Genomic DNA, 14,433 nt, shown 5'->3' with positions numbered 1-14,433 from the left:
GTTTCTAATGTTTAAAACTTTCTCATTCTGAATATCTGTGGTCCATCAAGCTTGTTAATTTGTCATAGATGGATTCTATTTGTCAAGAGATCAACAGAGAATACTGAAGTAAACTTGCCTGTGCAATCTCTGTATGTCATATTTTTAACAAGTTACTAATTTTGGGAAGCCTACAATTTGAAACAGGAGGGGTGTGGCTGGGGAGGAGGACAGCAGTGTGTTGAGGAGATTTGTACCAGCTGGTGTCTGGAAGGCCCCTGGCAAACACATGAGATGTGTCAGAACTGAATAGCACAGACACTGAATTCCCTATGAATGCAGGTGCTTTTTAGGCTGCTAAAATGATGTTATGATGATACTTTTATTTTGAAACTCATATATATGTAGTATGTGGAAATCTAATAGCAAAAACATGCTGTAAGTTTTTTTCTGTTCTGTTTTATTTCCAGAAAATATTTAGCTGTTGTGATCTGATAGAAGTTGAAATCTTTAAGGCAGTGGTGTGAAACTTCTGCTTTAGGATGTTATTTATGTTAAAATTATTTTTTCTGTGTTCTTTGGCTGCCATGTGGTATGGTTAGTAGTATAAGTTAAGTACCCAGATTTCTCAGTGCCCTGGGCATGAAATGTAATGTGTTCAATCTTTAAAGTTGACATATGTATTTAAGACTGCAAGATAAATCCCTGCAGCATCCTTGTGTGAGCTGTTCATTAGCTGCTGTTCTAGTTTCTGGTCTACATTTAGTTGCTATATGTAACAGTTTTAAAACAAACAAACAAAAAAGTTCCTTCAAGAACAGCAGTTCTCACATTTCAGTGATGGAAGCCAGTTTTATGGATTTAAAATCTCTCTGGCAGTCTGATAGTTCTTAGTGGCTCTGGTCATGCCAAGTGTCGTGTTGATCCATTCCCTAGAGGTAGATTGTCTTACACTACTAGAGACCCTGATGTGATCATCCTTAGGAAGGCCACCTGGTGGGCTTCTCTATCCCTAATTAGCTGTCCTTCCCTAGGACTTTTGGCTCAATTAATTGTTTGGTCTTGCTTCTTTGCAGCTTTACCTTTGGCAGAAAATAAAGATTGTAAGGGAGACCTGCACCAGTGATCTGGAGATATGTGTATAACTTTTGTCTTTCAAGAGCCAAATACAAACTTTAAATAGCTGCTGCAGATTGTTTTCCATTGTAAGCACCAGAGTGCCTCCAGCACTAACTAAGTTTCTGTAATTGCATCAGTACTACCATGCCACTCTTCTGGACACAGGCAAGCAAATTGGAGATGATTCTGTGAGGCACACTTGTATATCAGGAAACTCACCTTAGGAGAGCAGAGAGAATCCCTATATCCTTCTGAGGCTTTTCTGGTCCTTTAGTTATTGGGACTCACCTACCTTTGTTGCATGACCTGCATGCATCTCTGAGTCCTGAACAGCATCCCATAAAGTCTGGGTGGTTTCTTCACTCCAGTGGTTACCATACTTGGGTTGGGTGGAGTTTTTGTAGTGGCCCCTGAATGCTTAAGTTCTTACAAAGTGACCTGAAAAATCATTTGTCCAGCTGCAGTGCTGGAAAATCTCTGCTGTTCAGCTAGATAACGCAGTCATTTTGCACTGACAAAAACTCTGCAGGACTTTTGTGCTATATTTTTACTAATACAGTTATGAAACAAGAAAGTCTTTGTGTTTGTACTGACTGTTTTAAGTAGTGTGTCTTTGTTAAGGTTTCAACATACCCATGGGGGAGCAAAGGGGAGATAACTAGGTTTATCCTCATTATTGGCTGTTTATTTCTAATGTAATAATACCTTCAAGTAGTCAGCTCTTTGAAAGATGCTGTACTGTTTTCAAATAAACTGTGTTTGCCCTATGAATTTCTGCCTTTCTTCTGAGAGAAAAGGAAGAAAAAAAAATAATTTAATTTTGAGTCACTACAAAGCCAAAACTATTTGGTGAAAATCACAACATCCTGAAAATCCTGTCCTGTAAACCACAGAAGTGCTAATCTTTTGTAGTTATAGACAAAGCGTGTCACCAAATATTTGTAGTGAGTTTGAGTGTTTCTTTTGTTGTTTGTATTAGGCAAACATACAGGTAAAATACTGTAGTTAACTGGCAGTTGCTTTTGGTGGGGACAAGGATGAAACTTATTTTCTTTTTTGCTTTCTATGTGAGGAAGCATTGCATATTGAACAAGGAATAAAAGTATCAATTTCATCCTCTTCTATGAATAAGATCTATGTTCTAAGTTTGTATCGCTTTTTTTCGTGTATATGTCTGTGCTTCCCATCTGAAATTTGGGGAAGTAAATTCTGACTTTTTAGAAACCATTGGAGAAAATTAGGTGGATTTAAAACAAATAAGAAAACATTGATAAATTAAGTACATACATTCTTTTATATAAGAAAAGGTAAGTGCTGATAGCTCTTCTCTTTAGCTTAAAGAGGGTTTTTTTTTAATCTGATTTTTTAAAAATTCTTTGGTTTAAGAAACTGTTGTTCGAGTTTCTCAGTCCTATCACTATATTTTTTAAACAATATATTTAATCTCTGTCAGTGACATTGTTATTAGCCTTAATTCTGCAAAAAGATTGGGTTTATTGTGAGGGGTGCTTGTATATGGTTTTCTGGAAACAATTTAACTAGATGTTTTGTTTTATGGAAAATCATTAAGGTCTGTACCCACTGATTGGTTGGAAGATTGGGGAAGAAGTTGTTTACTTAACTGAAGGGTGTATGTCAGACATTGGCACTACCATAAAATGGGCTCAGGATATAAGTAAGTAGTCCTTTAATTTTATAGAGGGTAAAATATTACTACTTAAGAAACTGTTTTATGGGGTTATGGTTATGTTACTGGGCTTGGTTTTATTATCCGTAATTGAAGAAACTAGACTACGTGTTTTGGACCATGGAAAATGCAGAGTCTCGGTAGTAGGTTCTCTGCTGAGTGTGTTTACTGCAGGGAGTTTGGTTTGCACACTTATCTCCTTTTCAGACTCTGCCTTTCAGACCCGCCAACCTATGCAGACTTATTTTCCTGAAACGTTTTACTCCTCACTTGTTTTTGCTTGAGCATGACAAACCTCCTGATGCCTTCTTTTGTTTTTTTTAACCTGGTATCCAAACTTGAATAGCAGTGGTGTAAAGGACACTTGTCAAATTGACGTGTACTGGTTTAGGGTATTTGCAGTTGAATTTTTAGTTGGGGAGCAGCACAGAAATTGACTGCTGATTACACCTAGGTAGCATGATTGTAAATGCAGTGTTCCACAAACACTTGCTGTAATGTACAGCAAGAGAGATCTCAAAAACATCTCAGAAAATTAATAACAGGTTTGAGTTCTATGAAAACAGCATGAAGAACTTCATTTTTAAAAGTAACAGTGTTGTGTATGTTGCTTCACATAGAAGTGATGTGCCTTTTGGCTGTGACTATTATGTATCAAAAAGACTTGCATTCAAGTTTAATGAAAGACTAATAAAAATACTAGCTCAATAGTAGTTGATATTCAAAACCACTGTTTATAGACAACCATTCTGAGTGTTCTAATAAACAGAGCCTGGTTTTATGGGTGACTTCAGCTATCCAAACATTTGTTGGAAGAAACAATACAGCAGCTCACACATCACTAAGTTTCTGGAATGTGTAGAGGACTGCTTCCTCATACAAATGTTAGATGTGCCAACTAGGAATGAGGCACTGCTGGACTTGCTACTCTTAAACCAAGAAAACCTGCTTCATAGTGTCTTGGTTAGTGATAGCCTTGGCTGCAGTGGTCACAATATTGTGGAGTCTGGGATCCCGCTGAGCATGCTGACAGTACTAAAACAAAGGGGTTTTAGATTGTAGAAGAGCAAACTTCAGCTCACTCAGAGCTCAGCTGGGAGGGATCCTGTGGGAAGCTTCCATGGAGGATACAGGAGCTGGCAAGTGCTGGGAGTTTTTCCAAGAACACTCACCTGGAAGCACAGGAATGATTCATTCCATTTAAAGGTAAGGGAAGCAGGCAGAGCAAGAGACCTCCTTGGCTTAACTGCAGGCTTCTGAGTCTGCTCAAAACTGAGAAGCGTACTAGAGATGGAAAAGCAAATACCAGTTCAGAACTATAAGGGCATTGCCAGGGCATGCAGAGATTCAGTTAGAAGAGCAAAAGCTCGGCTTGAACTGAAATTGCCCAGAGATGTCAAAAACTATGAGAGGGGCTTCTTCAGGTATGTAAACAACAAGCAGAAACAGAAAGAAGATACTGGCCTGCTGTTAAACAGGAGCAGTAAATTAGTCACCAACAGTGCTGAAAAGGGAGAGGCTCTCGACACTTTCTTGACCTCTGTCCTTACCAGCACTGTTGGTCCACAGGCATTAGGAATAAAATCCAGGTCAACACAAACACAGACCCGCTGTCAGTGAAGGAGGATGTGAGGAAGGCCCTGATCTTATCCACCGGAGGGTGCTAAGAGAGCTGGCCAGTGTTGTGAGACTGCTCTCCATAATGTCTGAGAAGTTGTGGAGATTGGGGACATCACAGAAGACTGGAAGAAGGCTAATGTCACCTCCATCTACAAGGACTTAAAGGAGGATCCAGGAAATTAGAGGCCCATCAGTCTTACTTCAATCCCTGGGAAAGTTGTGGAATGAATCCTCATGGGGCTGTCACAAGTGACATGAAGCATGTGATTGGGAAAAGCCAGCACAGATCCACCAAGGGCAGATTGTGCCTGACAAACCTGATCTTGCTTGGTTGATGTGAGGCAAATGGTGCACATTGTCCACCTGGATTTTTCCAAGGCTTTCAATATGGCTCCCCACCGCCACCTCCTAGAGAAACTGATGCGTTAAGGTCTAGACAAGGAGTCTGTGTGGTGGGTGAGGAACTGGCTGACAGACTGCACCCAGAGGGTGGTGGTAAATAGCTCTTCAGGCAACCTGTCACAAGTTCCCCAGGGATTGAGATTGGACCCAACACTGTTTGATATCTTGATAAGTGAGCTGGATGGTGGGTTCAGGTGCACCCTGATGAAGTTTGCTGATGATACCAAACTGAGTGGGGAAGTGGACACTTTGGAAGGGAGAGCCAACCTGCAGGAAGACCTGAATAGGCTGGAAGCGTGGGCTAACAAGAACTGTGTGAAGTTCAACAAGGCCAAGTGTAAGGTCTTGCCCCTGGGAAAACATAATCCAGAGTGCAGCACAGGCTGGAATCTACTCAGCTGGGGAGCAGCTCTGTAGAAAGGGACCTGGGGGTCCTCATGGATAAGCAGCTCTATAGGAGTGATCAGTGTGCTGCAGTGGCAAAGCCAGCCAGCAGGATTCTGTGTTGTATTAACAAGGGCATCACCAGCAGAGAGAAGGAAGTCATTATCCCACTCAGTGTTTGTCAGGCCACAGCTGCAATACTGTATTCAGTTTTGGTCCTGGCTATACAAAAAAAGGTGTGGACAGGCTGGAGAGGGTCCAGAGAAGGGCTCCAAAGATGATCAAGGGACTGGGAAGCCTGCCATATGGGGAAAAGCGGAGAAAATTGGGTTTGTTCAGCCCTGAGAAGAGAAGGCTTAGGGGAGACCTTATGACCATGTTCCAGTATTTAAAGGGTGGCTACAAAGAAGATGGAGACTCCCTTTTTACAGGGAGTCACATCAAAAAGATGAGGTGTAATGGGTACAAGTTACTCCTGGGTAGATTCTGTTTGGACACAAGAGGAAAACTTTTCACAATGAGAACAATTAAGCTTTGGAATAATTCCCAGGGAAGTGATGGATTCCCCACCATTGGACACTTCTCAGATTCAGCTGGACAGGGTGGTGAGCTGTCCTGTGCTTTTGCCAAGAAAGGTTGGAGCTGATAATCCTTGAGGTCATTTCCAACCTGGTATTCTGTGATTCTGTGATAAACTATTTACTTGGTTTACTTAGAAATTTAGTACACCTTTACTAGGATGCAAAAAAGGAATGAGTTTCTCAAACTTTGGGTTATCTGGGAAAGTTTTTCCTGAAGTGTAGTTTACCACAAATTACCACATTTCTTCAAGTTGTCAACTTTTGGTGCATATGTGCATATACATGCTTAGATACGTGCTCTTGAGGGTTAAGTGTGACTGAAGATTGGTCCTCACATCTTCATCATTCAACATTTGATGAAGCCTAGAGAATAACAGCCACTAGTTTTTTGAGGAAATTACTTTATTCGATATGCAGTTCAGTGCTGCAGATACAGATATCAGTAGTACATGTATAAGCTTGCTACTTCAGATTCCATACTTAAAATGCATACTTAACCCATATGAAACTTCTCTGTACTTAAAATGGATATTACTGGTATTTGTAAAGCAAGAGTATAAAGGATTTTTTTGTTTGCCAGTAGTGAAATGGACATGACCTATAGGTGTTATCAACAGGGATGAAAATGAGACATATAATAGTGGTAAAAGTTTGGAAATAGGAATTTATGCAGCAAGATAAACTTAGTTTAATGGACTTCTTGTAGTGGAATCAGATCACTTCTAAGAATTTTGAAAAAGTAGTATGTGGAATTTCAAGATTAAGTCAATCTTGTTTTTTCTGGTTTCTGTCCTGGCATATAGAGGTAGTTTTATATAGTTTGGTAAGGGCAAATACAGCAAGAAGGAAAAGATGTGTTTTAGGCTTATTAGTCTGGGTACAGTAGAATTGAAAGCTTTCAAACAAATTTATGAAGGTTATAAAGGTAAAATTACAAGATGGGTTTTTCAAAGATAAATTGAGCTAGATTAACCTAATTTATTTATCTTTAATAGAATTTACTTTTTTAGACCTGTAGACTTCTGTGAAAATATGTTATGTGGCCACATAAAGACATTATATCAGGAACTAGATGATCTTTAAGGTCCCTTCCAACCCAAACCATTCTGTGATTAGTTAAAACTACAGAAGATGGGTGTTTGGTACAAGAATTGCATGTGGGTGAAGAACAAGCTAAAGAGGCGTGTCTATCGAGTTGTGAAATGAGGCATCTGGCTAGACAGAGAATAAAAGTAGTGTCTATCAGAGGAGGTGGTATTAGGACCTACCTTACATTTATGTGAGTCACTTGTAAAAGTATTAAGGCTGATAAAATATGGGTATTAAGACTTTCTCTGTAGTCATCTGGTGCTTGGGCTGACAATAGCAACATCTCTGGGGGTAAAAAACAAGGTTTATGTTTTGCAAATCTGGGATTTTAGCATAGTTAGGGTCCCAGTGTTAGCATTCTCAATTTCCGTTTATGTCTGTTGGGGAAGCTAATGACCTCTTATGGGATGTGAAGATTAAAATGTTATAACAAATACGAGATGATCCTTTTGAGTTTAGTCTTCATCTGAGTAGGTTGGGGGTTTTTTAATGTGACTGATGAACATAAAGTACAGGAGAAGTGATTGTTTCCATTACAACGTGTAGTTCAAGAATATTACAAAAGAAAATAGTCTAACTTTAGATTTTTGTTTCTTAGAAATATACTGAAGTAAATAATAAAAGCGTATGACTTATGGATCTTTACAGATCTTTTCACCAATGTAGATGAAACAGCAAAAATGGCACGGAGTATTGTTGATTCTCAAGGCGTTTGTTTTGTTCCAGGTTTTAAGGTAAAATTATTATTATTAACATAATTGGGAATATATTTTTAATAACCCAGTTAAAATTTAAACTTTTACATGTTTAAATGTAGTAATTTACATCTTATCATAGTATTTATTCTGTACTACTCAGGTTCTTATTGTCTGTCCCTCACCACAACGTATGAAGATCATTGTCAAATCAGAATGCTCAAACACCACCACCATCCCCCCCACCATGAGAAAATCCCTGCAAAATAGGAAAATTACTTCCATTTTGCAGATGAAGACATGGGGGACAGATAAGCGAAATGACTTGCCCACAGTAACTCAGCAGTGCCTGCACAGACGGAAACCAATCCCATAGATTTTCTGCCCATGCAGAGCTTTCATTGAGACAATACTTCTAAGCACTGTTTTAAAATAATTAATTTTATTCTGATTCTTTTCAGGATGTAGACTGCAATTCAACAGATTATTTAAATGTACTTTTATGAGTACATTTACATATGAGCAAGACTGTAAATCCTGGTGTTACAGAAAGCAAACGTAATAATATTTAGACACTTTTCCTTGGAATGATTAAACCAAGTACGGTAGACTTTTAAGTCTCAGTAATTCATTGGTTTGAAAGTATACCAGCATGTCTCTCTGGGCATTTCTAAAAGTTCTTTCCTTTTTTTTAATCTTCATTCATCTACCATACTCAGTTTGATCATTCCTGGGACTAGTGTGGGGTTTTTTTTCTAAAGAAGCTTAACATCTTTAACCTTACCTTTGTGTAAGTCCTGTATGTTAGCAGAACAAGGCAAAGAAAAATTTAATTTCTTCTATGGGTAGCCCAACTACCTTCTCTCAAACAGCCACCCTAATAATTAGATTTATTTTTAGGGATATAAAGCTTGATTATTCTAAGATGGTTCCATTTAGCATTTACTGTGAGTAATTGTGCTATGAATAAGCAAATGTTGAGCCATGCCAATTTCCAGTATTTGCGGACGAGAATCCTGAGGCAGACAAATGTTAGTCTGTATCTTTTTTTGAACTTTTAATTGTATTAATATTCAAGTTCTAGAGATGTTGGTAAAACTCTTTTTGTTTATTTGGCTTCTGATTTGCTTTGCTAGTTTTTCTCCCCCTTGCTTTCTTGACACTGTCTCCAGAATGAACCCCAGCTAGCTTCTTGGTAAACACTGATTCAGTCTCTTCTCCCCTAATTCTAATATTCCCAGTCCAAATTTAGAAGCTGAATTTAGAAACTGAATGGATTTCTCTTTGTGACACCTAGTACCCACTAATAGTGTCCACCAATGTGAATTTCTTTGCTTTTTAAAAGCCCTGCTATTCCAGTGGACCGTACTTAGCTAGTAGATGCACAGTTAGAGGATCCGTACCAATCTAGAAACTGACCGGGTTAAATAGTATGAAAAGGGACATGAACAGTTGAATGCTTCTGGGACTGTGATGTGTCTGTTTAGCTTCACTGGCTAGATGCTAACAAAATTGATTCTATTATAATGTTTCTTAGAATGATAGTGGTTAGGGACGGTTCTTATGAAGCTCATATGTTCATTTCCTACACAGAGTAAAAAGCTTCTCTACTTATCCCTAGTAAAGCAGTGAGTTTGTTTCTTACTGGATTCTGCTGCGCTGCAGTGCACTGAGGAGAGCATCACTGTGAAAGTGTATTTGAAATTGAGGGGATATATGCATTAATCATCCTTCCTTTTACTCATTCTGCTAGAAACAGGGGTTTCTAGGCTTAATTTGCTGCTAAGAAAAAACTTGGGACTCTTCGTTGGAGTGTATGCATATATATGCACTGCTACTTTTTTCTTTTTTTTAATGATTGAGTTTTTCAAGATAGTGACACTTATGTAGAATATGAGTATATGCTTTTTAGTTTATTATCTTGTATATGAACATCTATAGTCTTGGAAGCCATGAATCCTTATTATGCTACTGGGCTGGACAAGTGGTTCCATTTTTAGAATGGGAAGGGTACTAATATATGGGAAAAAATTAAATTTTTTTACTTTAATGCAGAAGTTTCTTCTATTTAGGAATTTTTGCAAAAATGCCAGTTTTATTTTTAGCTGTGTATATATCTGTATGGGGTTTGGGTTTTGTTTTTTTAATGTATGATAGCATTTTCTTTATAGATATGTGTGTGTGTATTTTATAAGCATGAAATTCAAACTTCTGGTAAGTGTTGTCATAACTGACATTTAACACAACTGGAAAGGATTCTTTCAATTTGAGAATTCCTGTCTACAGTGAAAATAAGATTCAACATTGTCTCACACCAGGTATGGACCAGCAAACTAATATTTTGTGATAAAATTCATCAGAGTATTGAAGGGGTGGAGAGGAAATTCATCAATCGATCCTCTAGTTCTCCTGCAAAAAAAAGCAACTTTAGTGGCCATTAGGATTTTAGTTGGACTGTGTTTATTGGTGTCGCTGAAAACAGACTGTAGTAAACTAATAAAAACTATTACCGTTCTTTTCAGTCTTGCTTTTAAAAATCAGTTCATCTTTCTTTTAGCAGTTCAGGAGTGTTAAAAAAAAAAAAAAAAAAGTGTGTGAAATCTTTCTATGCACAGCAATATCAGCGTGCCCTGTCCTAGACAGTGTATGCTCTATGTATTTTAAAGAGAAGTCATACAGATCAGTGTTACTTAATATGCCAAATTTGGAAGAAGCCACTTAACTGTCTTCCTGTTGAAAGAAGCTGTTTAAACTGTTCACTGAGTTAGCTAAAATAACACTATGTACCTCTTACATATTGTTTTCAATTTTCTTCTTTTGCTATGCTGCCTGTAATTGTCGTAAGTTATTTTTTTTCTTACTATTTGACTTCTTTCTCAAAAGCTTACAAATAAAATTCACTGAACTCATTGTGAAATCTTTTCTGCAGGTTTCTGTGAATGATCCATATTTATGTGCCTCTTTCATGGGGCTGAAACCTTCCACTACCAGAAACCATCTTGTACGAGCTATATTGGAATCTATAGCTTTCAGGTACTGTTTCCTTAATTATCTTGTTTATGTTTGCTTTTATTTTGATCAGCAGTGTTAAATAGATGCATGGACTTCTGCAGTTTGTAAAATATAAATCTTAGTAATCTGTTACTGTTACACTGAAAAGGAGTTTTAGCAGCTTCCCTTTTTTTCATTGACACTTTACAAATAAACTCATGTATATTTAGTAGTATGGAGCTTTTGTTATTAAGCAAACATACAGCAATTCTTAAATGATACTGTTTTCTGCATATTCTAGAAGTGTTTCCTGTTTAAAGTTTGTCCTTACTCTCCTGACAGTGTTTTGTCAAAAGCTGTAGCCCACTCCAGCTGTGTTTAAAGTACCCCTGAAGGTGAAAGTTTCGTATTAGCTCCTTGGCTAAAGTACGAAATGTTTGTGTTTTATAAAACATCGTAATAGGCATCTTAAACAATTTCTAGATCTAACTGTCAAGGTTAAAGATATTACTGCTAGTCACTGATGATAACACATCAGTAGCTCACAGGTGGGCTCTGCCTTGCAAACCCATCCTTCATGCCTCAAACTGAAGCTGAATATGGTTTGAGTGTGGTTCACGCTGTGCTGTGGCCAGTTAGGGAGCACTGACATGATTTCTTCCACCTCTGTTTGGGGATAATACCCTCCTGCAAAGAGGCAAAAAGGGTGTCTGGAGGAAGGTAACATTCTGAATAGCTGCAACTGTTTCTAATGCATTTTTTTCCTGTGTTGTAAGAGGAATGCAGGATGCAGTAATTCCTGAACTGAAGTATGGGTCTCTTAAAAAGAGGGATGTTGAAGAACCTGATCTCATTCAAATGCCTAACTAGAAAAGGGTAAAGACCCTTTGTGTTTAGATTTTCTACTATTAAATGAAATGCTTTCAGAACAAGTCACACAGTGTTCAGATGTCCCCTTTAAAGAACAGCTGGATAAACTCCGATTAACACTCAGCCTGCTTTCCTCACTCCAAACCACTTGTTACATCAACAATTGCATCTTGTCTGTAGAAACCCATCAGCAATTTCAGGTGGAAAAAATTTGTACCTTCTACAGTGACTTGCTATAGAATGGGCTGTGATTTAGCCATACTTGTGCCTTCACAATAATGTATAAGAAAGATCAGTTTCAGTCTCTTTTTTCCTTTTTTTTTTTTTTTTCCGGAAACTTGTTAGCTATTGCAGCAGTTCTGACACAACTGAGGCATTTTTTGCCTTGTATTTTATTTTCTGACTATGTAGATACTGGAAACACTTTATGGAATATATAATACTTAATTCAACTAAATATTTTTTTAAAGAAACAAACAGCTTTATGATATGATTGTGAAGAAGGTACGCATTCCTCTGCAAACTATTCGGTAAGTTCCATGTAACTTTTAGATTTGATATATGGGAGTTTGATTTTTAAATAGGTATGAACTTCATTACGCATTTTATCTTACTGTAAAAACTCGACTGCTGAGAAATATGTGATTACCAAGTTAAATGTTAATGTAACTTAAGTGACAGCAGAGTACACACAAGAGTTGGTTCAATTAAACTATTGGCATTGGTGGTTGTCAGTAAGTGAACATTGAATTGCTCTAATTTTTTTTTTTAAAAAGGCAAAATCACGTTTTCAGGTATCACTGGAGCGCATATAGCAATGCCTACCACGGAAGTCATTCTACCCTTTATTATTCTTTCATAGTGAAATGTTTCGTGCTGGTTCGCTCACAGACGGAATGTTTTTTTGAAGATGTCAGTTAAAACTGGATCTATTTGTGAAGGAAAGAGGGAAAATATTTTTACAATTCAATTAAGACATAGGTTTTGTTACAATCTTCGAAGAAGCAAATCACATTTAGTGAGGTAACAATCCCTGAAATATGCTTTTCACAACGTCTTGGAAAAATCTAGCTGAATTATGCATTGCTGGAAAAGGACATTGCACATTTGGGTAGGGACTTCATTTGAACACACCAGCTGTCAGATCTTCAAGCCCTCTCAAGCTGGGAAAGCTCTAAAATTTCTCATTCTGGCAGCCAGGGGTCATCATGATACCACAGTCAAGAACAGAAGGGTGAGTGTTCCCTGGCCCTCTTGCGGCTTTTTTCCCGATACCCATGCAAGGGAAGAAATAGAATGGCAGGCATGTAGACAGTTGAGAAATCGGACTTCTGAGTAGTGGAAGAAAAGTGGAAGTACGGAGCAGCGGAGGTAAAAGTTTGTCACCCATCACATACTGTGACAGAGTAGGCAAAGATGAAGGAACCACCAGGCCTGGGGTTTTAATGAAGAGGAAAAGATGAAAATTATTGTAATTTTTTATTCCTTGGGAAGCTTTTTTTACATAGAAAATTGCATTCGAAATTTGAGAAGTCGTATTAAGACTGCAAACTGAAAAATGGAAACTCTGCAAGTACTACTTAGAGAACATTAGAATTCTGATCCCATTTACACTGTAATATAAACTTGTATGATCATGTTCTGTTTTAGTAATATAAAATTCCAGTTCCATACAGTGACTGTAATAGTTAGCTACGATCAGTAGTAATTCACCTTGTGGATTAAGCATTAGAAGATAATGAGATACACTTCATGGATTTTTCAGTAGGGCTGTAAACTGCTCTCCCATCCTTTTGTCCACATACCTTTAGTATCTATCTATTACCTTTTGAATTTTAGTTGTAGTTTTTATTTCATAAATATGTTCAGTCCCTTTTCAGCTGTTGTCCTGTATTCCTTGTTTCTTCCCAGTCTCTGGCTCCTATAAGCTTATACATAATCATAGTTTTCATTAGTCCTCTACATTCATATTACTTCTTTTTTGTTTGTCTCGACACTGTCAAGGAAAGCATAGAGGGGGAACCCTCAGCTGTAGTCCTTACGTGTCATGTTTCAGCAGTCTGCGGCAGCCTTTACAAGGATGATCCTGGTGTTCCCTCCCGGAGTCCGGGAATCTCACCTATTTACTGTTCTGTGAAATAGCACATCCCCAGTCAAATGGCATGTGGGAACTTTGAGCTAGAAGATGTACTGTACAGACTGATTCTTCAAAGTATCTAGCAGCAAAATTTTGCTAAATGTAAAACTGAGTATTTGCAAATTTTGTTCCTCTTTTCCCCTTGTAATTTGTATCAAATGGTTATCTTATTGTTGCAGAAGGAAAATGCATGTCACTGGCATTAAGAAAGTGACTGCCAGTTAAAGTTTTTTATGCTGTAGTGTAGAGGTGGTAATCCTGCTTAACTGTTTGTACAAACAAACAAAACCCTGTAACATCACCAGTCAGGCAGTGGCTCCTGATTTTACTTTCAGAAACAACCAAAACATTTCTGAAAAAGTTTTGTTAGTCCTCACACAGTATAGATGATTTCAGCTGGCATGTTTGAATTGAAGATTTCTAAGCAACTGTTAAGTTTATTACCCAACACTTTCTATAGAAATAAATAGTAGATGTCTTTACTGTACCACATTTGATAGAACAACACCTCCATACCTGGCTGGTATTGGAGTCCCACACCATAAGGAACCATCTATCACAATTCAAAGATTGCTTTTTGTTATAGTTAATTTTTATTTGCAAGAGTGATTACTTTGCACTACTAGTAATTACTCAGGTAATTAAAGATCAGCATTTATAAGTTCTAGTTTTCTTCATTAAAAGGGTCTCCGACATGATGCAATTAGGAAATTATTAATAGATAGATGGAAGCTTCAATCTCATCTTCCTCATAAAAAGAAGTAACTGTGAAGGTATTTTAGTTAACTAGTACAAAGATCTGGTAGTAATGAAAAAGGTACTCTTCCAGATCTGCAAACAGTTTGCTTAATGTAATGATGTTGACTGTTGTCACGTGAT

General features: G+C 37.6%; 1 protein-coding gene across 4 annotated transcripts in view; it reads left to right on the top strand.

Moving 5' to 3' along the window:
* Window positions 1-14,433, top strand: part of GK5 (glycerol kinase 5) — a 30,291-nt gene that overhangs the window by 10,611 nt on the left and 5,247 nt on the right. The window contains exons 11-14 of one of the 4 annotated variants that reach the window (XM_074912205.1): window positions 2,669-2,773; window positions 7,510-7,592; window positions 10,474-10,589; window positions 11,888-11,947. In XM_074912205.1, coding sequence (XP_074768306.1) covers window positions 2,669-2,773; window positions 7,510-7,592; window positions 10,474-10,589; window positions 11,888-11,947 — 364 coding nt within the window. Of the gene's footprint in view, window positions 1-2,668; window positions 2,774-7,509; window positions 7,596-10,473; window positions 10,590-11,828; window positions 11,948-14,433 lie in introns of all 4 variants that reach the window. The other 3 variants (XM_074912204.1, XM_074912207.1, XM_074912206.1) reach the window with 3 other exon arrangements.

Source organism: Athene noctua, chromosome 8 (assembly GCF_965140245.1).
Source record: "Athene noctua chromosome 8, bAthNoc1.hap1.1, whole genome shotgun sequence".
NCBI lineage: Eukaryota > Metazoa > Chordata > Aves > Strigiformes > Strigidae > Athene > Athene noctua.
This window is presented reverse-complemented; position numbering and strand designations above follow the sequence as displayed.